The 22448-nt window shown below is 51.0% G+C and overlaps 1 protein-coding gene across 1 annotated transcript in view; it reads right to left on the minus strand.

Moving 5' to 3' along the window:
* Positions 1 to 22448, minus strand: part of LOC138353164 (trigger factor-like) — a 152718-nt gene that overhangs the window by 127818 nt on the left and 2452 nt on the right. Inside the window, exons 3-5 of the mRNA XM_069306030.1 lie at positions 19183 to 19334; positions 18165 to 18215; positions 16907 to 17126 (exon numbers count right to left, since the gene is read on the minus strand). Of these exons, the coding sequence (XP_069162131.1) occupies positions 16907 to 17126; positions 18165 to 18215; positions 19183 to 19334 (423 nt within the window). The remainder of the gene's footprint in view (positions 1 to 16906; positions 17127 to 18164; positions 18216 to 19182; positions 19335 to 22448) is intronic.

Here is a 22448-nt window from a genome sequence, read left to right on the forward strand (position 1 = left end):
GGTGTTGTGGAGCTGGTGTTTTGGAGCTGGTGTTGTGAAGCTGGTGATGTGGAGCTGGTGTTGTGGTGCTGGTGTTGTGGTGCTGGTGTTGTCGAGCTGGTATTGTGGAGCTGGTGTTTTGGAGCTGGTGATGTGGAGCTGGTGTTGTGGTGCTGGTGCTGTGGTGCTGGTGTTGAGGAGCTGGTGTTGTGGAGCTGGAGTTGGGAGCTGGTGTTGTGGAGTTGGTGTTGTAGAGCTGGTGTTGTGGAGCTGGTATTGTGGAGCTGGTGATATTGAGCTTGTGTTGTGAAGCTGGTGTTGTGGAGCTGGTGTTGTGGACCAGGTGATGTGGACCTGGTGTTGTGGAGCTGGTGTTGTGGACCTGGTGTTGTGGAGCTGGTGTTGTGGAGCTGGTGTTGTGGAGCTGGTGTTGTGGAGCTGGTGTTTTGGAGCTGGTGTAGTGGAGCTGGTGTTGTGGAGCTGGTGTTGTGGACCTGGTGTTGTGGAGCTGGTGTTGTGGAGCTGGTGTTGTGTACATGGTGTTGTGGAGCTGGTGTTGTGGAGCTGGTGTTGTGGACCTGGTGTTGTGGACCTGGTGTTGTGGACCTTGTGTTGTAAAGTTCGTTTTGTTGAGCTGGTGTTGTGGAGCTGGTGTTGACGTGGAGCTGGTGTTGTGGAGTTGGTGTTATGGTGCTGGTGTTGCGTTGCTGGTGTTGTGGAGCTGGTATGGAGGAGCTGGTGTTGTGGAGCTGGTGTTGTTGAGCAGGTGTTGTGGAGCTGGTGGTGGTGGTGTTGTGGAGCTGGTGTTGTGGAGTTGGTGTTATGGTGCTGGTGTTGTGTAGCTGGTGTTGTGGAGCTGGTGTTGTGGACCTGGTGTTGTGGAGCTGGTGTAGTGGAGCTGGTGTTGTGGAGCTGGTGTTGTGGAGCTGGTGTTGTGGAGCTGGTGTTGGGGTGCTGGTGTTGTGGAGCTGGTGTTGTGGACCTGGTGTTATGGAGCTGGTGTTGTGGACCTGGTATTGTGGAGCTGGTGTTGTGGAGGTGGTGTTGGGGTGCTGGTGTTGTGGAGCTGGTGTTTTGGAGCTGGTGTAGTGGAGCTGGTGTTGTGGAGCTGGTGTTGTGGAGCTGATGTTGTGGAGCTGGTGTTGTGGACCTGGTGTTGTGGAGCTGGTGTTGGGGTGCTGGTGTTTTGGAGCTGGTGTTTTGGAGCTGGTGTAGTGGAGCTGGTGTTGTGGAGCTGGTGTTGTGGAGCTGGTGTTGTGGACCTGGTGTTGTGGAGCTGGTGTTGTGGACCTGGTGTTGTGGACCTGGTGTTGTGGAGCTGGTGTTGTGGACCTGGTGTTGTGGAGCTGGTGTTGGGGTGCTGGTGTTGTGGAGCTGGTGTTGTGGACCTGGTGTTGTGGAGCTGGTGTTGTGGTGCTGGTGTTGTGGAGCTGGTGGTGGTGGTGTTGTGGAGCTGGTGTTGTGGAGTTGGTGTTATGGTGCTGGTGTTGTGTAGCTGGTGTTGTGGAGCTGGTGTTGTGGACCTGGTGTTGTGGAGCTGGTGTTGTGGAGCTGGTGTTGTGGAGCTGGTGTTGTGGAGCTGGTGTTGGGGTGCTGGTGTTGTGGAGCTGGTGTTGTGGACCTGGTGTTATGGAGCTGGTGTTGTGGACCTGGTATTGTGGAGCTGGTGTTGTGGAGGTGGTGTTGGGGTGCTGGTGTTGAGGAGCTGGTGTTTTGGAGCTGGTGTAGTGGAGCTGGTGTTGTGGAGCTGGTGTTGTGGAGCTGGTGTTGTGGAGCTGGTGTTGTGGAGCTGGTGTTGTGGAGCTGGTGTTGTGGTGCTAGTGTTCTGGAGCTGGTGTTGTGGAGCTGGTGTTGTGGTGCTGGTGTTGTGGAGCTGGTGTTGTGGAGCTGGTGTTGTGGAGCTGATGTTGTGGAGCTGGTGTTGTAGAGCTGGTGTTGTATAGTTCGTTTTGTTGAGCTGGTGTTGTGGTGTTGGTGTTGTGAAGCTGGTGTTGTGGAGCTGGTGTGGAGGAGCTGGTGTTGTGGATCTGGTGTTGTTGAGCAGGTGTTGTGGAGGAGGTGGTGTTGTGGAGGTGGTGGTGGTGGTGTTGTGGAGCTGGTGTTGTGGAGTTGGTGTTGTGGAGCTGGTGTTGTGGAGCTGGTATTGTGGAGCTGGTGTTGTGGTGCTGGTGTTGTGGTGCTGGTGTTGTGGAGCTGGTGTTGTGGTGCTGGTGTTGTGGAGCTGGTGTTGTGGAGCTGGTGTTGTGGAGCTGGTGTTGTGGAGCTGGTGTTGTGGTGCTGGTGTTGTGGTGCTGGTGTTGTGGTGCTGGTGTTGTGGTGCTGGTGTTCTGGTGCTGGTGTTGTGGAGCTGGTGTTGTGGAGCTGGTGTTGTGGAGCTGGTGTTGTGGAGCTGGTGTTGTGGTGCTGGTGTTGTGGTGCTGGTGTTGTGGTGCTGGTGTTTTGGAGCTGGTGTTGTGGAGCTGGTGTTGTGGTGCTGGTGTTGTGGTGCTGGTGTTGTGGTACTGGTGTTGTGGAGATGGTGATGTGGATTTGGTGTTGTGGATTTGGTGTTGTGGAGCTGGTGTTGTGGAGAAAGTTATGTTGAGCTGGTGTTGTGGAGCTAGTGTTGTGGAGCTGGTATTGTGGAGCAAGTTATGTTGAGCTGGTGTTGTGGAGCTAGTGTTGTGGAGCTGGTGTTGTGGTGCTATTGTTATGGTGCTGGTGTTGTGTAGCTGGTGTTGTGGAGCTGGTGTTTTGGAGCTGGTGTTGTGAAGCTGGTGATGTGGAGCTGGTGTTGTGGTGCTGGTGTTGTGGTGCTGGTGTTGTCGAGCTGGTATTGTGGAGCTGGTGTTTTGGAGCTGGTGATGTGGAGCTGGTGTTGTGGTGCTGGTGTTGTGGTGCTGGTGTTGAGGAGCTGGTGTTGTGGAGCTGGAGTTGGGAGCTGGTGTTGTGGAGTTGGTGTTGTAGAGCTGGTGTTGTGGAGCTGGTATTGTGGAGCTGGTGATATTGAGCTTGTGTTGTGAAGCTGGTGTTGTGGAGCTGGTGTTGTGGACCAGGTGATGTGGACCTGGTGTTGTGGAGCTGGTGTTGTGGACCTGGTGTTGTGGAGCTGGTGTTGTGGAGCTGGTGTTGTGGAGCTGGTGTTTTGGAGCTGGTGTAGTGGAGCTGGTGTTGTGGACCTGGTGTTGTGGACCTGGTGTTGTGGACCTGGTGTTGTGGACCTGGTGTTGTGGACCTGGTGTTGTGGACCTGGTGTTGTGGAGCTGGTGTTGTTTACATGGTGTTGTGGAGCTGGTGTTGTGGAGCTGGTGTTGTGGAGCTGGTGTTGTGGACCTGGTGTTGTGGACCTGGTGTTGTGGACCTAGTGTTGTGGACCTTGTGTTGTAAAGTTCGTTTTGTTGAGCTGGTGTTGTGGAGCTGGTGTTGACGTGGAGCTGGTGTTGTGGAGTTGGTGTTATGGTGCTGGTGTTGCGTTGCTGGTGTTGTGGAGCTGGTATGGAGGAGCTGGTGTTGTGGAGCTGGTGTTGTTGAGCAGGTGTTGTGGAGCTGGTGGTGGTGGTGTTGTGGAGCTGGTGTTGTGGAGTTGGTGTTATGGTGCTGGTGTTGTGTAGCTGGTGTTGTGGAGCTGGTGTTGTGGACCTGGTGTTGTGGAGCTGGTGTTGTGGACCTGGTGTTGTGGAGCTGGTGTTGTGGAGCTGGTGTTGTGGAGCTGGTGTTGGGGTGCTGGTGTTGTGGAGCTGGTGTTGTGGACCTGGTGTTATGGAGCTGGTGTTGTGGACCTGGTATTGTGGAGCTGGTGTTGTGGAGGTGGTGTTGGGGTGCTGGTGTTGTGGAGCTGGTGTTTTGGAGCTGGTGTAGTGGAGCTGGTGTTGTGGAGCTGGTGTTGTGGAGCTGATGTTGTGGAGCTGGTGTTGTGGACCTGGTGTTGTGGAGCTGGTGTTGGGGTGCTGGTGTTGTGGAGCTGGTGTTTTGGAGCTGGTGTAGTGGAGCTGGTGTTGTGGAGCTGGTGTTGTGGAGCTGGTGTTGTGGACCTGGTGTTGTGGAGCTGGTGTTGTGGACCTGGTGTTGTGGACCTGGTGTTGTGGAGCTGGTGTTGTGGACCTGGTGTTGTGGAGCTGGTGTTGGGGTGCTGGTGTTGTGGAGCTGGTGTTGTGGACCTGGTGTTGTGGAGCTGGTGTTGTGGTGCTGGTGTTGTGGAGCTGGTGTTTTGGAGTTGGTGTATTGGAGCTGGTGTTGTGGAGCTGGTGTTGTGGAGCTGGTGTTGTGGACCTGGTGTTATGGAGCTGATGTTGTGGACCTGGTGTTGTGGAGCTGGTGTTGTGGAGCTGGTGTTGGGGTGCTGGTGTTGTGGAGCTGGTGTTTTGGAGCTGGTGTAGTGGAGCTGGTGTTGTGGAGCTGGTGTTGTGGAGCTGATGTTGTGGAGCTGGTGTTGTGGACCTGGTGTTGTGTAGCTGGTGTTGGGGTGCTGGTGTTGTGGAGCTGGTGTTTTGGAGCTGGTGTAGTGGAGCTGGTGTTGTGGAGCTGGTGTTGTGGAGCTGGTGTTGTGGAGCTGGTGTTGTGGAGCTGGTGTTGTGGTGCTAGTGTTGTGGAGCTGGTGTTGTGGAGCTGGTGTTGTGGTGCTGGTGTTGTGGAGCTGGTGTTGTGGAGCTGGTGTTGTGGAGCTGATGTTGTGGAGCTGGTGTTGTAGAGCTGGTGTTGTATAGTTCGTTTTGTTGAGCTGGTGTTGTGGTGTTGGTGTTGTGGAGCTGGTGTTGTGGACCTGGTGTGGAGGAGCTGGTGTTGTGGATCTGGTGTTGTTGAGCAGGTGTTGTGGAGGTGGTGGTGTTGTGGAGGTGGTGGTGGTGGTGTTGTGGAGCTGGTGTTGTGGAGTTGGTGTTGTGGAGCTGGTGTTGTGGAGCTGGTATTGTGGAGCTGGTGTTGTGGTGCTGGTGTTGTGGTGCTGGTGTTGTGGAGCTGGTGTTGTGGTGCTGGTGTTGTGGAGCTGGTGTTGTGGAGCTGGTGTTGTGGAGCTGGTGTTGTGGAGCTGGTGTTGTGGTGCTGGTGTTGTGGTGCTGGTGTTGTGGTGCTGGTGTTGTGGTGCTGGTGTTCTGGTGCTGGTGTTGTGGAGCTGGTGTTGTGGAGCTGGTGTTGTGGAACTGGTGTTGTGGAGCTGGTGTTGTGGTGCTGGTGTTGTGGTGCTGGTGTTGTGGTGCTGGTGTTTTGGAGCTGGTGTTGTGGAGCTGGTGTTGTGGTGCTGGTGTTGTGGTGCTGGTGTTGTGGTGCTGGTGTTGTGGAGATGGTGATGTGGATTTGGTGTTGTGGATTTGGTGTTGTGGAGCTGGTGTTGTGGAGAAAGTTATGTTGAGCTGGTGTTGTGGAGCTAGTGTTGTGGAGCTGGTGTTGTGGAGCAAGTTATGTTGAGCTGGTGTTGTGGAGCTAGTGTTGTGGAGCTGGTGTTGTGGTGCTGGTGTTATGGTGCTGGTGTTGTGTAGCTGGTGTTGTGGAGCTGGTGTTTTGGAGCTGGTGTTGTGAAGCTGGTGATGTGGAGCTGGTGTTGTGGTGCTGGTGTTGTGGTGCTGGTGTTGTCGAGCTGGTATTGTGGAGCTGGTGTTTTGGAGCTGGTGATGTGGAGCTGGTGTTGTGGTGCTGGTGTTGTGGTGCTGGTGTTGAAGAGCTGGTGTTGTGGAGCTGGAGTTGGGAGCTGGTGTTGTGGAGTTGGTGTTGTAGAGCTGGTGTTGTGGAGCTGGTATTGTGGAGCTGGTGATATTGAGCTTGTGTTGTGAAGCTGGTGTTGTGGAGCTGGTGTTGTGGACCAGGTGATGTGGACCTGGTGTTGTGGAGCTGGTGTTGTGGAACTGGTGTTGTGGAGCTGGTGTTGTGGAGCTGGTGTTGTGGAGCTGGTGTTTTGGAGCTGGTGTAGTGGAGCTGGTGTTGTGGAGCTGGTGTTGTGGACCTGGTGTTGTGGACCTGGTGTTGTGGACCTGGTGTTGTGGACCTGGTGTTGTGGAGCTGGTGTTGTGTACATGGTGTTGTGGAGCTGGTGTTGTGGAGCTGGTGTTGTGGACCTGGTGTTGTGGACCTGGTGTTGTGGACCTGGTGTTGTGGACCTTGTGTTGTAAAGTTCGTTTTGTTGAGCTGGTGTTGTGGAGCTGGTGTTGACGTGGAGCTGGTGTTGTGGAGTTGGTGTTATGGTGCTGGTGTTGCGTTGCTGGTGTTGTGGAGCTGGTATGGAGGAGCTGGTGTTGTGGAGCTGGTGTTGTTGAGCAGGTGTTGTGGAGCTAGTAGTGGTGGTGTTGTGGAGCTGGTGTTGTGGAGTTGGTGTTATGGTGCTGGTGTTGAGGAGCTGGTGTTTTGGAGCTGGTGTAGTGGAGCTGGTGTTGTGGAGCTGGTGTTGTGGAGCTGGTGTTGTGGAGCTGGTGTTGTGGAGCTGGTGTTGTGGAGCTGGTGTTGTGGTGCTAGTGTTCTGGAGCTGGTGTTGTGGAGCTGGTGTTGTGGTGCTGGTGTTGTGGAGCTGGTGTTGTGGAGCTGGTGTTGTGGAGCTGATGTTGTGGAGCTGGTGTTGTAGAGCTGGTGTTGTATAGTTCGTTTTGTTGAGCTGGTGTTGTGGTGTTGGTGTTGTGAAGCTGGTGTTGTGGAGCTGGTGTGGAGGAGCTGGTGTTGTGGATCTGGTGTTGTTGAGCAGGTGTTGTGGAGGTGGTGGTGTTGTGGAGGTGGTGGTGGTGGTGTTGTGGAGCTGGTGTTGTGGAGTTGGTGTTGTGGAGCTGGTGTTGTGGAGCTGGTATTGTGGAGCTGGTGTTGTGGTGCTGGTGTTGTGGTGCTGGTGTTGTGGAGCTGGTGTTGTGGTGCTGGTGTTGTGGAGCTGGTGTTGTGGAGCTGGTGTTGTGGAGCTGGTGTTGTGGAGCTGGTGTTGTGGTGCTGGTGTTGTGGTGCTGGTGTTGTGGTGCTGGTGTTGTGGTGCTGGTGTTCTGGTGCTGGTGTTGTGGAGCTGGTGTTGTGGAGCTGGTGTTGTGGAACTGGTGTTGTGGAGCTGGTGTTGTGGTGCTGGTGTTGTGGTGCTGGTGTTGTGGTGCTGGTGTTTTGGAGCTGGTGTTGTGGAGCTGGTGTTGTGGTGCTGGTGTTGTGGTGCTGGTGTTGTGGTACTGGTGTTGTGGAGATGGTGATGTGGATTTGGTGTTGTGGATTTGGTGTTGTGGAGCTGGTGTTGTGGAGAAAGTTATGTTGAGCTGGTGTTGTGGAGCTAGTGTTGTGGAGCTGGTGTTGTGGAGCAAGTTATGTTGAGCTGGTGTTGTGGAGCTAGTGTTGTGGAGCTGGTGTTGTGGTGCTATTGTTATGGTGCTGGTGTTGTGTAGCTGGTGTTGTGGAGCTGGTGTTTTGGAGCTGGTGTTGTGAAGCTGGTGATGTGGAGCTGGTGTTGTGGTGCTGGTGTTGTGGTGCTGGTGTTGTCGAGCTGGTATTGTGGAGCTGGTGTTTTGGAGCTGGTGATGTGGAGCTGGTGTTGTGGTGCTGGTGTTGTGGTGCTGGTGTTGAGGAGCTGGTGTTGTGGAGCTGGAGTTGGGAGCTGGTGTTGTGGAGTTGGTGTTGTAGAGCTGGTGTTGTGGAGCTGGTATTGTGGAGCTGGTGATATTGAGCTTGTGTTGTGAAGCTGGTGTTGTGGAGCTGGTGTTGTGGACCAGGTGATGTGGACCTGGTGTTGTGGAGCTGGTGTTGTGGACCTGGTGTTGTGGAGCTGGTGTTGTGGAGCTGGTGTTGTGGAGCTGGTGTTTTGGAGCTGGTGTAGTGGAGCTGGTGTTGTGGACCTGGTGTTGTGGACCTGGTGTTGTGGACCTGGTGTTGTGGACCTGGTGTTGTGGACCTGGTGTTGTGGACCTGGTGTTGTGGAGCTGGTGTTGTTTACATGGTGTTGTGGAGCTGGTGTTGTGGAGCTGGTGTTGTGGAGCTGGTGTTGTGGACCTGGTGTTGTGGACCTGGTGTTGTGGACCTAGTGTTGTGGACCTTGTGTTGTAAAGTTCGTTTTGTTGAGCTGGTGTTGTGGAGCTGGTGTTGACGTGGAGCTGGTGTTGTGGAGTTGGTGTTATGGTGCTGGTGTTGCGTTGCTGGTGTTGTGGAGCTGGTATGGAGGAGCTGGTGTTGTGGAGCTGGTGTTGTTGAGCAGGTGTTGTGGAGCTGGTGGTGGTGGTGTTGTGGAGCTGGTGTTGTGGAGTTGGTGTTATGGTGCTGGTGTTGTGTAGCTGGTGTTGTGGAGCTGGTGTTGTGGACCTGGTGTTGTGGAGCTGGTGTTGTGGACCTGGTGTTGTGGAGCTGGTGTTGTGGAGCTGGTGTTGTGGAGCTGGTGTTGGGGTGCTGGTGTTGTGGAGCTGGTGTTGTGGACCTGGTGTTATGGAGCTGGTGTTGTGGACCTGGTATTGTGGAGCTGGTGTTGTGGAGGTGGTGTTGGGGTGCTGGTGTTGTGGAGCTGGTGTTTTGGAGCTGGTGTAGTGGAGCTGGTGTTGTGGAGCTGGTGTTGTGGAGCTGATGTTGTGGAGCTGGTGTTGTGGACCTGGTGTTGTGGAGCTGGTGTTGGGGTGCTGGTGTTGTGGAGCTGGTGTTTTGGAGCTGGTGTAGTGGAGCTGGTGTTGTGGAGCTGGTGTTGTGGAGCTGGTGTTGTGGACCTGGTGTTGTGGAGCTGGTGTTGTGGACCTGGTGTTGTGGACCTGGTGTTGTGGAGCTGGTGTTGTGGACCTGGTGTTGTGGAGCTGGTGTTGGGGTGCTGGTGTTGTGGAGCTGGTGTTGTGGACCTGGTGTTGTGGAGCTGGTGTTGTGGTGCTGGTGTTGTGGAGCTGGTGTTTTGGAGTTGGTGTATTGGAGCTGGTGTTGTGGAGCTGGTGTTGTGGAGCTGGTGTTGTGGACCTGGTGTTATGGAGCTGATGTTGTGGACCTGGTGTTGTGGAGCTGGTGTTGTGGAGCTGGTGTTGGGGTGCTGGTGTTGTGGAGCTGGTGTTTTGGAGCTGGTGTAGTGGAGCTGGTGTTGTGGAGCTGGTGTTGTGGAGCTGATGTTGTGGAGCTGGTGTTGTGGACCTGGTGTTGTGTAGCTGGTGTTGGGGTGCTGGTGTTGTGGAGCTGGTGTTTTGGAGCTGGTGTAGTGGAGCTGGTGTTGTGGAGCTGGTGTTGTGGAGCTGGTGTTGTGGAGCTGGTGTTGTGGAGCTGGTGTTGTGGTGCTAGTGTTGTGGAGCTGGTGTTGTGGAGCTGGTGTTGTGGTGCTGGTGTTGTGGAGCTGGTGTTGTGGAGCTGGTGTTGTGGAGCTGATGTTGTGGAGCTGGTGTTGTAGAGCTGGTGTTGTATAGTTCGTTTTGTTGAGCTGGTGTTGTGGTGTTGGTGTTGTGGAGCTGGTGTTGTGGACCTGGTGTGGAGGAGCTGGTGTTGTGGATCTGGTGTTGTTGAGCAGGTGTTGTGGAGGTGGTGGTGTTGTGGAGGTGGTGGTGGTGGTGTTGTGGAGCTGGTGTTGTGGAGTTGGTGTTGTGGAGCTGGTGTTGTGGAGCTGGTATTGTGGAGCTGGTGTTGTGGTGCTGGTGTTGTGGTGCTGGTGTTGTGGAGCTGGTGTTGTGGTGCTGGTGTTGTGGAGCTGGTGTTGTGGAGCTGGTGTTGTGGAGCTGGTGTTGTGGAGCTGGTGTTGTGGTGCTGGTGTTGTGGTGCTGGTGTTGTGGTGCTGGTGTTGTGGTGCTGGTGTTCTGGTGCTGGTGTTGTGGAGCTGGTGTTGTGGAGCTGGTGTTGTGGAACTGGTGTTGTGGAGCTGGTGTTGTGGTGCTGGTGTTGTGGTGCTGGTGTTGTGGTGCTGGTGTTTTGGAGCTGGTGTTGTGGAGCTGGTGTTGTGGTGCTGGTGTTGTGGTGCTGGTGTTGTGGTGCTGGTGTTGTGGAGATGGTGATGTGGATTTGGTGTTGTGGATTTGGTGTTGTGGAGCTGGTGTTGTGGAGAAAGTTATGTTGAGCTGGTGTTGTGGAGCTAGTGTTGTGGAGCTGGTGTTGTGGAGCAAGTTATGTTGAGCTGGTGTTGTGGAGCTAGTGTTGTGGAGCTGGTGTTGTGGTGCTGGTGTTATGGTGCTGGTGTTGTGTAGCTGGTGTTGTGGAGCTGGTGTTTTGGAGCTGGTGTTGTGAAGCTGGTGATGTGGAGCTGGTGTTGTGGTGCTGGTGTTGTGGTGCTGGTGTTGTCGAGCTGGTATTGTGGAGCTGGTGTTTTGGAGCTGGTGATGTGGAGCTGGTGTTGTGGTGCTGGTGTTGTGGTGCTGGTGTTGAAGAGCTGGTGTTGTGGAGCTGGAGTTGGGAGCTGGTGTTGTGGAGTTGGTGTTGTAGAGCTGGTGTTGTGGAGCTGGTATTGTGGAGCTGGTGATATTGAGCTTGTGTTGTGAAGCTGGTGTTGTGGAGCTGGTGTTGTGGACCAGGTGATGTGGACCTGGTGTTGTGGAGCTGGTGTTGTGGAACTGGTGTTGTGGAGCTGGTGTTGTGGAGCTGGTGTTGTGGAGCTGGTGTTTTGGAGCTGGTGTAGTGGAGCTGGTGTTGTGGAGCTGGTGTTGTGGACCTGGTGTTGTGGACCTGGTGTTGTGGACCTGGTGTTGTGGACCTGGTGTTGTGGAGCTGGTGTTGTGTACATGGTGTTGTGGAGCTGGTGTTGTGGAGCTGGTGTTGTGGACCTGGTGTTGTGGACCTGGTGTTGTGGACCTGGTGTTGTGGACCTTGTGTTGTAAAGTTCGTTTTGTTGAGCTGGTGTTGTGGAGCTGGTGTTGACGTGGAGCTGGTGTTGTGGAGTTGGTGTTATGGTGCTGGTGTTGCGTTGCTGGTGTTGTGGAGCTGGTATGGAGGAGCTGGTGTTGTGGAGCTGGTGTTGTTGAGCAGGTGTTGTGGAGCTAGTAGTGGTGGTGTTGTGGAGCTGGTGTTGTGGAGTTGGTGTTATGGTGCTGGTGTTGTGTAGCTGGTGTTGTGGAGCTGGTGTTGTGGACCTGGTGTTGTGGACCTGGTGTTGTGGAGCTGGTGTTGTGGAGCTGGTGTTGTGGAGCTGGTGTTGTGGAGCTGGTGTTGGGGTGCTGGTGTTGTGGAGCTGGTGTTGTGGACCTGGTGTTATGGAGCTGGTGTTGTGGACCTGGTATTGTGGAGCTGGTGTTGTGGAGGTGGTGTTGGGGTGCTGGTGTTGTGGAGCTGGTGTTTTGGAGCTGGTGTAGTGGAGCTGGTGTTGTGGAGCTGGTGTTGTGGAGCTGGTGTTGTGGAGCTGGTGTTGTGGAGCTGGTGTTGTGGTGCTAGTGTTGTGGAGCTGGTGTTGTGGAGCTGGTGTTGTGGTGCTGGTGTTGTGGAGCTGGTGTTGTGGAGCTGGTGTTGTGGAGCTGATGTTGTGGAGCTGGTGTTGTAGAGCTGGTGTTGTATAGTTCGTTTTGTTGAGCTGGTGTTGTGGTGTTGGTGTTGTGGAGCTGGTGTTGTGGAGCTGGTGTGGATGAGCTGGTGTTGTGGATCTGGTGTTGTTGAGCAGGTGTTGTGGAGGTGGTGGTGTTGTGGAGGTGGTGGTGGTGGTGTTGTGGAGCTGGTGTTGTGGAGTTGGTGTTGTGGAGCTGGTGTTGTGGAGCTGGTATTGTGGAGCTGGTGTTGTGGTGCTGGTGTTGTGGTGCTGGTGTTGTGGAGCTGGTGTTGTGGTGCTGGTGTTGTGGAGCTGGTGTTGTGGAGCTGGTGTTGTGGAGCTGGTGTTGTGGAGCTGGTGTTGTGGTGCTGGTGTTGTGGTGCTGGTGTTGTGGTGCTGGTGTTGTGGTGCTGGTGTTCTGGTGCTGGTGTTGTGGAGCTGGTGTTGTGGAGCTGGTGTTGTGGTGCTGGTGTTGTGGTGCTGGTGTTGTGGTGCTGGTGTTTTGGAGCTGGTGTTGTGGAGCTGGTGTTGTGGTGCTGGTGTTGTGGTGCTGGTGTTGTGGTGCTGGTGTTGTGGAGATGGTGATGTGGATTTGGTGTTGTGGATTTGGTGTTGTGGAGCTGGTGTTGTGGAGAAAGTTATGTTGAGCTGGTGTTGTGGAGCTAGTGTTGTGGAGCTGGTGTTGTGGAGCAAGTTATGTTGAGCTGGTGTTGTGGAGCTAGTGTTGTGAAGCTGGTGATGTGGAGCTGGTGTTGTGGTGCTGGTGTTGTGGTGCTGGTGTTGTCGAGCTGGTATTGTGGAGCTGGTGTTTTGGAGCTGGTGATGTGGAGCTGGTGTTGTGGTGCTGGTGTTGTGGTGCTGGTGTTGAGGAGCTGGTGTTGTGGCGCTGGAGTTGGGAGCTGGTGTTGTGGAGTTGGTGTTGTAGAGCTGGTGTTGTGGAGCTGGTATTGTGGAGCTGGTGATATTGAGCTTGTGTTGTGAAGCTGGTGTTGTGGAGCTGGTGTTGTGGACCAGGTGATGTGGACCTGGTGTTGTGGAGCTGGTGTTGTGGACCTGGTGTTGTGGAGCTGGTGTTGTGGAGCTGGTGTTGTGGAGCTGGTGTTGTGGAGCTGGTGTTTTGGAGCTGGTGTAGTGGAGCTGGTGTTGTGGAGCTGGTGTTGTGGACCTGGTGTTGTGGACCTGGTGTTGTGGACCTGGTGTTGTGGACCTGGTGTTGTGGAGCTGGTGTTGTGTACATGGTGTTGTGGAGCTGGTGTTGTGGAGCTGGTGTTGTGGAGCTGGTGTTGTGGACCTGGTGTTGTGGACCTGGTGTTGTGGACCTGGTGTTGTGGACCTGGTGTTGTGGAGCTGGTGTTGACGTGGAGCTGGTGTTGTGGAGTTGGTGTTATGGTGCTGGTGTTGCGTTGCTGGTGTTGTGGAGCTGGTATGGAGGAGCTGGTGTTGTGGAGCTGGTGTTGTTGAGCAGGTGTTGTGGAGCTGGTGGTGGTGGTGTTGTGGAGCTGGTGTTGTGGAGTTGGTGTTATGGTGCTGGTGTTGTGTAGCTGGTGTTGTGGAGCTGGTGTTGTGGACCTGGTGTTGTGGAGCTGGTGTTGTGGAGCTGGTGTTGTGGAGCTGGTGTTGTGGAGCTGGTGTTGTGGAGCTGGTGTTGGGGTGCTGGTGTTGTGGAGCTGGTGTTGTGGACCTGGTGTTATGGAGCTGGTGTTGTGGACCTGGTATTGTGGAGCTGGTGTTGTGGAGGTGGTGTTGGGGTGCTGGTGTTGTGGAGCTGGTGTTTTGGAGCTGGTGTAGTGGAGCTGGTGTTGTGGAGCTGGTGTTGTGGAGCTGATGTTGTGGAGCTGGTGTTGTGGACCTGGTGTTGTGGAGCTGGTGTTGGGGTGCTGGTGTTGTGGAGCTGGTGTTTTGGAGCTGGTGTAGTGGAGCTGGTGTTGTGGAGCTGGTGTTGTGGAGCTGGTGTTGTGGACCTGGTGTTGTGGAGCTGGTGTTGTGGACCTGGTGTTGTTGACCTGGTGTTGTGGAGCTGGTGTTGTAGACCTGGTGTTGTGGAGCTGGTGTTGTGGACCTGGTGTTGTGGACCTGGTGTTGTGGAGCTGGTGTTGTGCAGCTGGTGTTGTGGAGCTGGTGTTGTGGAGCTGGTGTTGTGGAGCTGGTTTTGTGGTGCTAGTGTTGTGGAGCTGGTGTTGTGGAGCTGGTGTTGTGGTGCTGGTGTTGTGGAGCTGGTGTTGTGGAGCTGGTGTTGTGGAGCTGATGTTGTGGAGCTGGTGTTGTAGAGCTGGTGTTGTATAGTTCGTTTTGTTGAGCTGGTGTTGTGGTGCTGGTGTTGTGGAGCTGGTGTTGTGGAGCTGGTGTGGAGGAGCTGGTGTTGTGGATCTGGTGTTGTTGAGCAGGTGTTGTGGAGGTGGTGGTGTTGTGGAGGTGGTGGTGGTGGTGTTGTGGAGCTGGTGTTGTGGTGCTGGTGTTGTGGAGCTGGTGTTGTGGTGCTGGTGTTGTGGAGCTGGTGTTGTGGAGCTGGTGTTGTGGAGCTGGTGTTGTGGTGCTGGTGTTGTGGTGCTGGTGTTGTGGTGCTGGTGTTGTGGTGCTGGTGTTGTGGAGCTGGTGTTGTGGAGCTGGTGTTGTGGAGCTGGTGTTGTGGTCCTGGTGTTGTGGTGCTGGTGTTGTGGTGCTGGTGTTGTGGTGCTGGTGTTTTGGAGCTGGTGTTGTGGAGCTGGTGTTGTGGTGCTGGTGTTGTGGTGCTGGTGTTGTGGTGCTGGTGTTGTGGTGCTGGTGTTGTGGAGATGGTGTTGTGGATTTGGTGTTGTGGATTTGGTGTTGTGGAGCTGGTGTTGTGGATTTGGTGTTGTGGAGCTGGTGTTGTGGAGCTAGTGTTGTGGAGCTGGTGTTGTGGAGCAAGTTATGTTGAGCTGGTGTTGTGGAGCTAGTGTTGTGGAGCTGGTGTTGTGGTGCTGGTGTTATGGTGCTGGTATTGTGTAGCTGGTGTTGTGGAGCTGGTGTTTTGGAGCTGGTGTTGTGAAGCTGGTGATGTGGAGCTGGTGTTGTGGTGCTGGTGTTGTGGTGCTGGTGTTGTCGACCTGGTATTGTGGAGCTGGTGTTTTGGAGCTGGTGATGTGGAGCTGGTGTTGTGGTGCTGGTGTTGTGGTGCTGGTGTTGAGGAGCTGGAGTTGTGGAGCTGGAGTTGGGGAGCTGGTGTTGTGGAGTTGGTGTTGTAGAGCTGGTGTTGTGGAGCTGGTATTGTGGAGCTGGTGATATTGAGCTTGTGTTGTGAAGCTGGTGTTGTGGAGCTGGTGTTGTGGACCAGGTGATGTGGACCTGGTATTGTGGAGCTGGTGTTGTGGAGCTGGTGTTGTGGAGCTGGTGTTGTGGAGCTGGTGTTGTGGAGCTGGTGTTGGGGTGCTGGTGTTGTGGAGCTGGTGTTGTGGACCTGGTGTTGTGGAGCTGGTGTTGTGGAGCTAGTGTTGTGGAGCTGGTGTTGTGGACCTGGTGTTGTGGAGCTGGTGTTGTGGAGCTGGTGTTGTGGAGCTGGTGTTGTGGACCTGGTGTTGTGGACCTTGTGTTGTAAAGTTCGTTTTGTTGAGCTGGTGTTGTGGTGCTGGTGTTGTGGAGCTGGTGTTGTGGAGCTGGTGTTGTGGTGCTGGTGTTGTGGAGCTGGTGTTGTGTTGCTGGTGTTGTGGAGCTGGTGTGGAGGAACTGGTGTTGTGGAGCTGGTGTTGTGGAGGTGGTGGTGGTGGTGTTGTGGAGCTGGTGTTGTGGAGTTGGTGTTATGGTGCTGGTGTTGTGTAGCTTGTGTTGTGGAGCTGGTGTTGTGGAGCTGGTGTTGTGGAGCTGGTGTTGTGGACCTGGTGTTGTGGACCTGGTGTTGTGGACCTGGTGTTGGGGTGCTGGTGTTGTGGAGCTGGTGTTTTGGAGCTGGTGTATTGGAGCTGGTGTTGTGGAGCTGGTGTTGTGGAGCTGGTGTTGTGGTGCTGGTGTTGTGGAGCTGGTGTTGTGGTGCTGGTGTTGTGGTGCTGGTGTTGTGGAGCTGGTGTTGTGGAGCTGGTGTTGTGGAGCTGGTGTTGTGGTGCTGGTGTTGTGGAGCTGGTGTTGTGGAGCTGGTGTTGTGGTGCTGGTGTTGTGGTGCTGGTGTTGTGGTGTTGTGGTGCTGGTGTTGTGGTGCTGGTGTTGTGGTGCTGGTGTTGTGGAGCTGGTGTTGTGGAGCTGGTGTTGTGGAGCTGGTGTTGTGGAGCTGGTGATGTGGAGCTGGTGTTGTGGAGCTGGTGATGTGGAGCTGGTGATGTGGAGCTGGTGTTGTGGAGCTGGTGTTGTGGAGCTGGTGTTGTGGAGCTGGTGTTGTGGTGCTGGTGTTGTGGAGCTGGTGTTGTGGAGCTGGTGTTGTGGTGCTGGTGTTGTTTTGCTGGTGTTGTGGTGTTGTGGTGCTGGTGTTGTGGTGCTGGTGTTGTGGTGCTGGTGTTGTGGAGCTGGTGTTGTGGATCTGGTGTTGTGGTGCTGGTGTTGTGGTGCTGGTGTTGTCCTTACGAGTCAGTACCGAGTTGAGTCTCAGCCCTTGGACCTCACCTTCGGCTCTCATACAACCATTTCATCGTCCGTAGTGAACTTCAGTCCATCATGTCCCTTTGCAGCTAGCTCCAAGGCGGTGGGCAAGAATCGCAATGTACAATAAAGTGCTATGCAACCTGAGGCCTGAGTCGAGAAGGGCGACTTTCCCACTAACACCCAGGATACACGGCACCTCACCTAGTAACTTTCGCCCCACTGGCCTAATGAGTTGGCTCTGTAAGTTTTTTTTTATGTATAATAATGTACATTTTGTGCTATTGTTGAACCTAATTCTTTCCTCATACTGAATAATTGTGTTTCACAAGCGTCTAAGCACCACTGACGTCCTGCTGAATTTAGAAGTTTACATTCGTGATGACTTTTCTCCAAATGCTTCGATTGCTCATTGATTTTTGGGTTTCTAAAAGACATGACACTACATGGAAATATAATATTTGAACACAACTGCGTTCTTATGGCCATTGAGGCAATTTACACTTTTCCTTCTGAGTTTCGTGCTGGGTCCTACTTTCTCTGGCATTAAAAAAATGAGCACTGGTGCGTGAGGCGTAGCTGACGCAGTGCTGAGCACTGGTGCATGAAGTGTAGCTGACGCAGTGCTGAGCACTGGTGCATGAAGTGTAGCTGACGCAGTGCTGAGCACTGCTGCACGAAGTGTAGCTGACGCAGTGCTGAGCACTGGTGCATGAAGTGTAGCTGACGCAGTGCTGAGCACTGGTGCATGAAGCGTAGCTGACGCAGTGCTGAGCACTGCTGCACGAAGTGTAGCTGACGCAGTGCTGAGCACTGGTGCATGAAGTGTAGCTGACGCAGTGCTGAGCACTGCTGCATGAAGTGTAGCTGACGCAGTGCTGAGCACTGCTGCATGAAGTGTAGCTGACGCAGTGCTGAGCACTGCTTCATGAAGTGTAGCTGACGCAGTGCTGAGCACTGCTGCATGAAGTGTAGCTGACGCAGTGCTGAGCACTTGTGCATGAAGTGTAGCTGACGCAGTGCTGAGAACTGCCCGACGCTTCTGCCTCAAAATAATAATTTCTGTGGAAAGACGGCACACCCCTTGTTTCATACCTTGACCTGCTCAGCGGTGTCTGCCTCATCAGACTGTTTGTGTTGGCTGAGGTCAACACATTCGTCGGCTGGTTCTTCTTTCAGAGTTGATTGGCTGCCAGATGTTTCGATTTCGTTGGTCAATGTATCACCGTTTTTATTATTCTCCTCATCCTCGTCATCCTCGTCCTCGTCATCCTCGTCCTCATCATCCTCGTCCTCATCATCCTCATCAGCATCACTGGAAAAAATAGTTTCCATAGTTCGTTAATACAAATATTTATTTATTCCCTAACTTCTATTGGTGGAAAATTTAATGAATCAATTTATGCAAACGCTATTCACTCATCTTGAGAAACATAACGAAATAAAAGATTAACAACATGATTTTACTAAGGACCGTTCATGTTGGAAAAACTTCCCTTCATTTATTCCGGCATATTTGAGGCCGTTGGTGTCTGGACCCTTGACACCACCGTCCATAGTATAATGACAGATATTGTTGTCCATCCCGGACCCTTGACACTACAGTCCACAGTATAATGAGAGATATTTCTGTCAATTTTGGAACCTTGACACCTCCGTCCACAGTATAATGGCAAATATTGCTGTCTATTCTTGACCCTGGATACCGCTGTCCACAGTATATTGAGTGCTGAGGCTGGGATAAAGGAGGAGTGTTCGACCCTCTTATTACAAGCGGTAATTAAAGCTTAGCAGACATTCAGATTTTCCCATATCTTCTGGATTTAAATGTGTCCCATGTTACCATAACAGCAAGACCTGTATGTCTCATACTTCCACAATAGCATGACTTAAAGTGTCTCATGCTTCCACAATAGCATGACTTAAAGTGTCTCATGCTTCCACAATAGCATGACTTAAAGTGTCTCATACTTCCACAATAGCATGACTTAAAGTGTCTCATGCTTCCACAATAGCAAGACTTAAAGTGTCTCATGCTTCCACAATAGCATGACTTAAAGTGTCTCATGCTTCCACAATAGCATGACTTAATGTGTCTCATGCTTCCACAATAGCATGACTTAAAGTGTCTCATGCTTCCACAACAGCAAAACTTTAAGTGTCTCATGTTTCCACAACAGCAAGACTGAAAATGTATCATGCTACAACAACAGCAAGACTTAAGTGTGTCTCATTGTGCAACAACAGCAAAGCTTAAGTGTGTCACATGCTGCAACAAGAGCAAGGCTTAAGTGTGTCTTGCTTTCACAAGTTAAGTACGTCACAAGTCTAACTTGCTCCCGCCTGTACTCACTCGTCCTCCTGGTCGTCGTCTCGCTTCAGGTATTCTGATAACTTGTCAAGTCTGAAAATGAGAACTGTGATTACTGTACTGTGTGGCTCACACTGGTAATGGTCGCCTCGGGCTTTATGTTAACATTACTGTGTGGCTCACACTGGTAATGGTCGCCTCGGGCTTTATGTTAACATTACTGTGTGGCTCACACTGGTAATGGTCGCCTCGGGCTTTATGTTAACATTACTGTACTGTGTGGCTCACACTGGTAATGGTCGCCTCGGGCTTTATGTTAACATTACTATACTGTGTGGCTCACACTGGTAATGGTCGCCTCGGGCTTTATGTTAACATTACTATACTGTGTGGCTCACACTGGTAATGGTCGCCTCGGGCTTTATGTTAACATTACTATACTGTGTGGCTCACACTGGTAATGGTCGCCTCGGGCTTTATGTTAACATTACTATACTGTGTGGCTCACACTGGTAATGGTCGCCTCGGGCTTTATGTTAACATTACTATACTGTGTGGCTCACACTGGTAATGGTCGCCTCGGGCTTTATGTTAACATTACTGTACTGTGTGGCTCACACTGGTGATGGTCGCCTCGGGCTTTATGTTAACATTACTATACTGTGTTGCTCACACTGGTAATGGTCGCCTCGGGCTTTATGTTAACATTACTATACTGTGTTGCTCACACTGGTAATGGTCGCCTCGGGCTTTATGTTAACATTACTGTGTGGCTCACACTGGTAATGGTCGCCTCGGGCTTTATGCTAACATTACTTTAATTGAATAATTACTAAATACTTAAATATGAACTGTGAAAATACAACAGTAATATTGTGAAGAGTATAAGTAATAATATAAGTAATAAATAATATAAATAATAAAATATCAGTAATAATAATATTAGTAATAATGTTAGTACTAATAACAATGGTACTACAATCACATAAAATGTAAGAAAGAGTAACAAGAATATAAGATGATTATAAAGACTGTTTAGTAATATGTGGCCAGGACCCACTTGTGTGAGATGACCTTGACGAGGCTGTCAGTGGTGCAGGCGCCCGAGGACGCCGCCACCTCCTCATACTTCTTCAGCAGCTCCTCCTTCAACTTGTTCCTCTCCTCCAGCGTCTCTTCTGTGTCCTCACCTGCAAGGCCAGACGTGGCACTCTGGTCACACACAGGTCTGTCACACATTGGACTGTCACACACGGGACTGTCACACATTGGACTGTCACACACGGGACTGTCAGACACTGTTCTCTCACACACGGGACTGTCACACACTGGACTGTCACGCACTAGGCTGTCACACACAGGTCGGTAGTTGGTAAGGGAGGGGAAGGACACGTGAGCACGAGTCCGTAGTTAACTACGGACTCGTGCTCACGTGTGCTTCCCCTCCCTCACCAATTGGTGAGGGAGGGGAAGCACACGTGAGCACGAGCTCTGTGAAAAACAATATATATATCGGGATATTTCAGTGATACAGGAACTAAACACAGTCAGATATCTCATAAAGTGCATCTCAACTTATTAAACAATATACCATAGTGATTGACATCCGACTTTTGTGCTTTAAGGAAATAACAAGTGAATTTTGTGGAGTCCACCACGTGGTGCCAGAACCCACCCCATAGACCCACGTCCCGTGTGCCCACCGTGTGTGTGTGTGTGTGTGTGTGCTTACTAGCAAATTGGTTTCCAACAAGTGTAATAGGGGAATGTGGATCGAGAAATTAGTAATAGAGAAAGTGAATACTATTGCAAGTCGGAAATATAGCAAAAAATCCCTTATTGTAATACAGGCGAATTAATATATCAGTGTTATAACCCAAGTAACTGGCACCTGAGGGCCTCCAGCCGCGGCCTGGGACAACAACGTGTCAACTGTACAGCCTCTGGGACCCTCACCCTCCACCGTGCGATAAGTACTGACCATACAGTAGAACAAATAAACATATATATTATTACAAATATAAGGTATACATATAATATTATAAATATATAGATATATACAACAAAACAAGGCAAAATGGGAGTAAATAAACAAATTTGTGGCCACTGTAACAACTCCTTAAAGTCGAAGGCAACGGGAGTTGAATGTTATATCTGTAAGAATAGATTTCATTCGGCATGTACAGGAGTGAGTAACACCACGGCACTGAGAGCTGGCCACTTGCTCTGGGTGTAAAAAATGACCTGCCAGCTTGGAATATCCTAAAAAACCTTCTAGATAACATGACGCATGAACGGAAAACATCGTTCACTGAAAGCCTACCAGCCATCCAAAAGGAGTGGGAAAGGAACAACAACAATTCTAATATACCAGGGGCAGAGGCTATAGTCAGGGATGAAACTGAAGCTGAAACTTAGGAAGTTGTAAACTCTGACTCAGTAGGCCTGGATGTAGATGACAGTAAACTAGAAAGTGTAACAGACAGCACTGACATGTCGATAGGTACAGACACTACAACGGTTCCCGATAGAGCGAGTCAGACCAGAAGGACAGACTTATGCAAATTTTATGCAAAGGGCATATGCAGACATAGATATGCTGGTAATAAGAAAGGATTAGAATGCAGTTACCAACATCCCCAAAAATGTTTAAATATGCTTAGGAAAGGTGAGTGTCGATTTGGATCAATATGTAGGTTTTTCCATTCTGACATGTCCCAAACCTCACTGGAAGACAGAAAATGCTATGACCTCAGCTGCCCATACTTTCACGTGAAAGGCATGAAACTCTACATAAAGAGTGGCAAGCAGGATAATGAATTTGGAGGAAACTCGATAAATTTTTTATACCGAAAGGGAACTACAACAACGACAGGCAACTGCCCTACAACAATCAGTACTGGTCAGAACAAACTCAATATGTCCACGCATAATGGGCTTGCCGAAAAAGTCTCCCAGTCAAACTATCACTAATAGAGTAACCGCATTCATCTTTGCCAACAAACAAGGACTGAAAGCAAGAGGAAACAACAAAGTACAGTTCATAAATGGCCTCCTCACGGAGTCAAATGCAGTATTTGGAGCTTTCACAGAAACCCATGCAGGGGAATTCTTAGAATTCTTAGACAGTGAGATCTGGATTCCAGGATATAACCTATACAGGTGTGATAGGAAAATTAGGTCACATGGAGGACTGGGTCTGTATATTAGGGAAGACCTTGTATGCTCGGAGCTCCTTAACGTTACAAATTAGGTGGTAGAGTTACTGGGATTAAAAATAGAGAAAATAAATTTAGTGATTATTCTAATATACAAACCGTCAGATGCAACGGCCAAGGAATTCACAGAACAGATAAACAAAATAGAGTATTGTTCTGCTCTCAGTGCTTTCAAATAGCCTTGGTAATTTGGAGAACCCGATACCTGATATTATCTTCCTAGGAGACTTCAACTTGCCTAGTCTCAGGTGGAGAATAGCAAAAACTAATATTATACCAGGAAATCTATCGGGACCTAACCAATCACAGATTAGAGAACTACTTAGATTCTGTAAAAAAATTTCACTCAACCAGCAGATATCAGAGCCAACGAGAAATTAAAATATTCTAGATCTGGTCTTTACTAACAATGAAGACATTATCAGAGACATTACGATATCAGATACCACATGCTCAGATCACAAGCTCATTGAAGTGCAAACGACCGTCAATTCTCAGAATAGACCTAAAACGTTGATAAATCGAGAGGGGCTATTCATTAAATTCAATTTTAATAATAAAAGGATAGACTGGGAGAAAATATACAGGGAACTTACAAACATTCCATTGGAAACTTTTAAGTAATACAAGTCCTACAGAAGGAATAGAAAAACTGACTTCGGAAGAGTATCAAGTCTGTCTGAAACATGTTCCTTTGAGGAAAGCCAGAAAGAGATCCAACGTAGAAAGAGAACGCAGACGACACTCTAAACGAAAGTAAAAAATAACGGAACTGCTTATGCAGACACGAATTTCCCGTCAAAGAAGGAATAATTTAAATAGGGAGATTGAAGAAATCGAGTGGAAATTAAAACTCATATCAAACTGAAGAAAGGCAGTTAGAACAGAAAGCAATTCAGGAATTAAAGAAAAATCCAAAATACTTCTTCACATATGCGAAATAAAAAGCAAAAACCACTGCCAGTATTGGACCTATTCGTACAAGTGAAGGTTAATACACAGAGGATGACAAAGAAATTAGTGAAATCCTAAAAAAGCAGTATGAGGACATGTTTAGCACTCCAATAAACAACATGAAGGTGGAAGATCCAGACAATTTCTTTATGCA

The sequence above is a fragment of the Procambarus clarkii genome, chromosome 56 (genome assembly GCF_040958095.1).
Source record: "Procambarus clarkii isolate CNS0578487 chromosome 56, FALCON_Pclarkii_2.0, whole genome shotgun sequence".
NCBI classification, from domain to species: domain Eukaryota; kingdom Metazoa; phylum Arthropoda; class Malacostraca; order Decapoda; family Cambaridae; genus Procambarus; species Procambarus clarkii.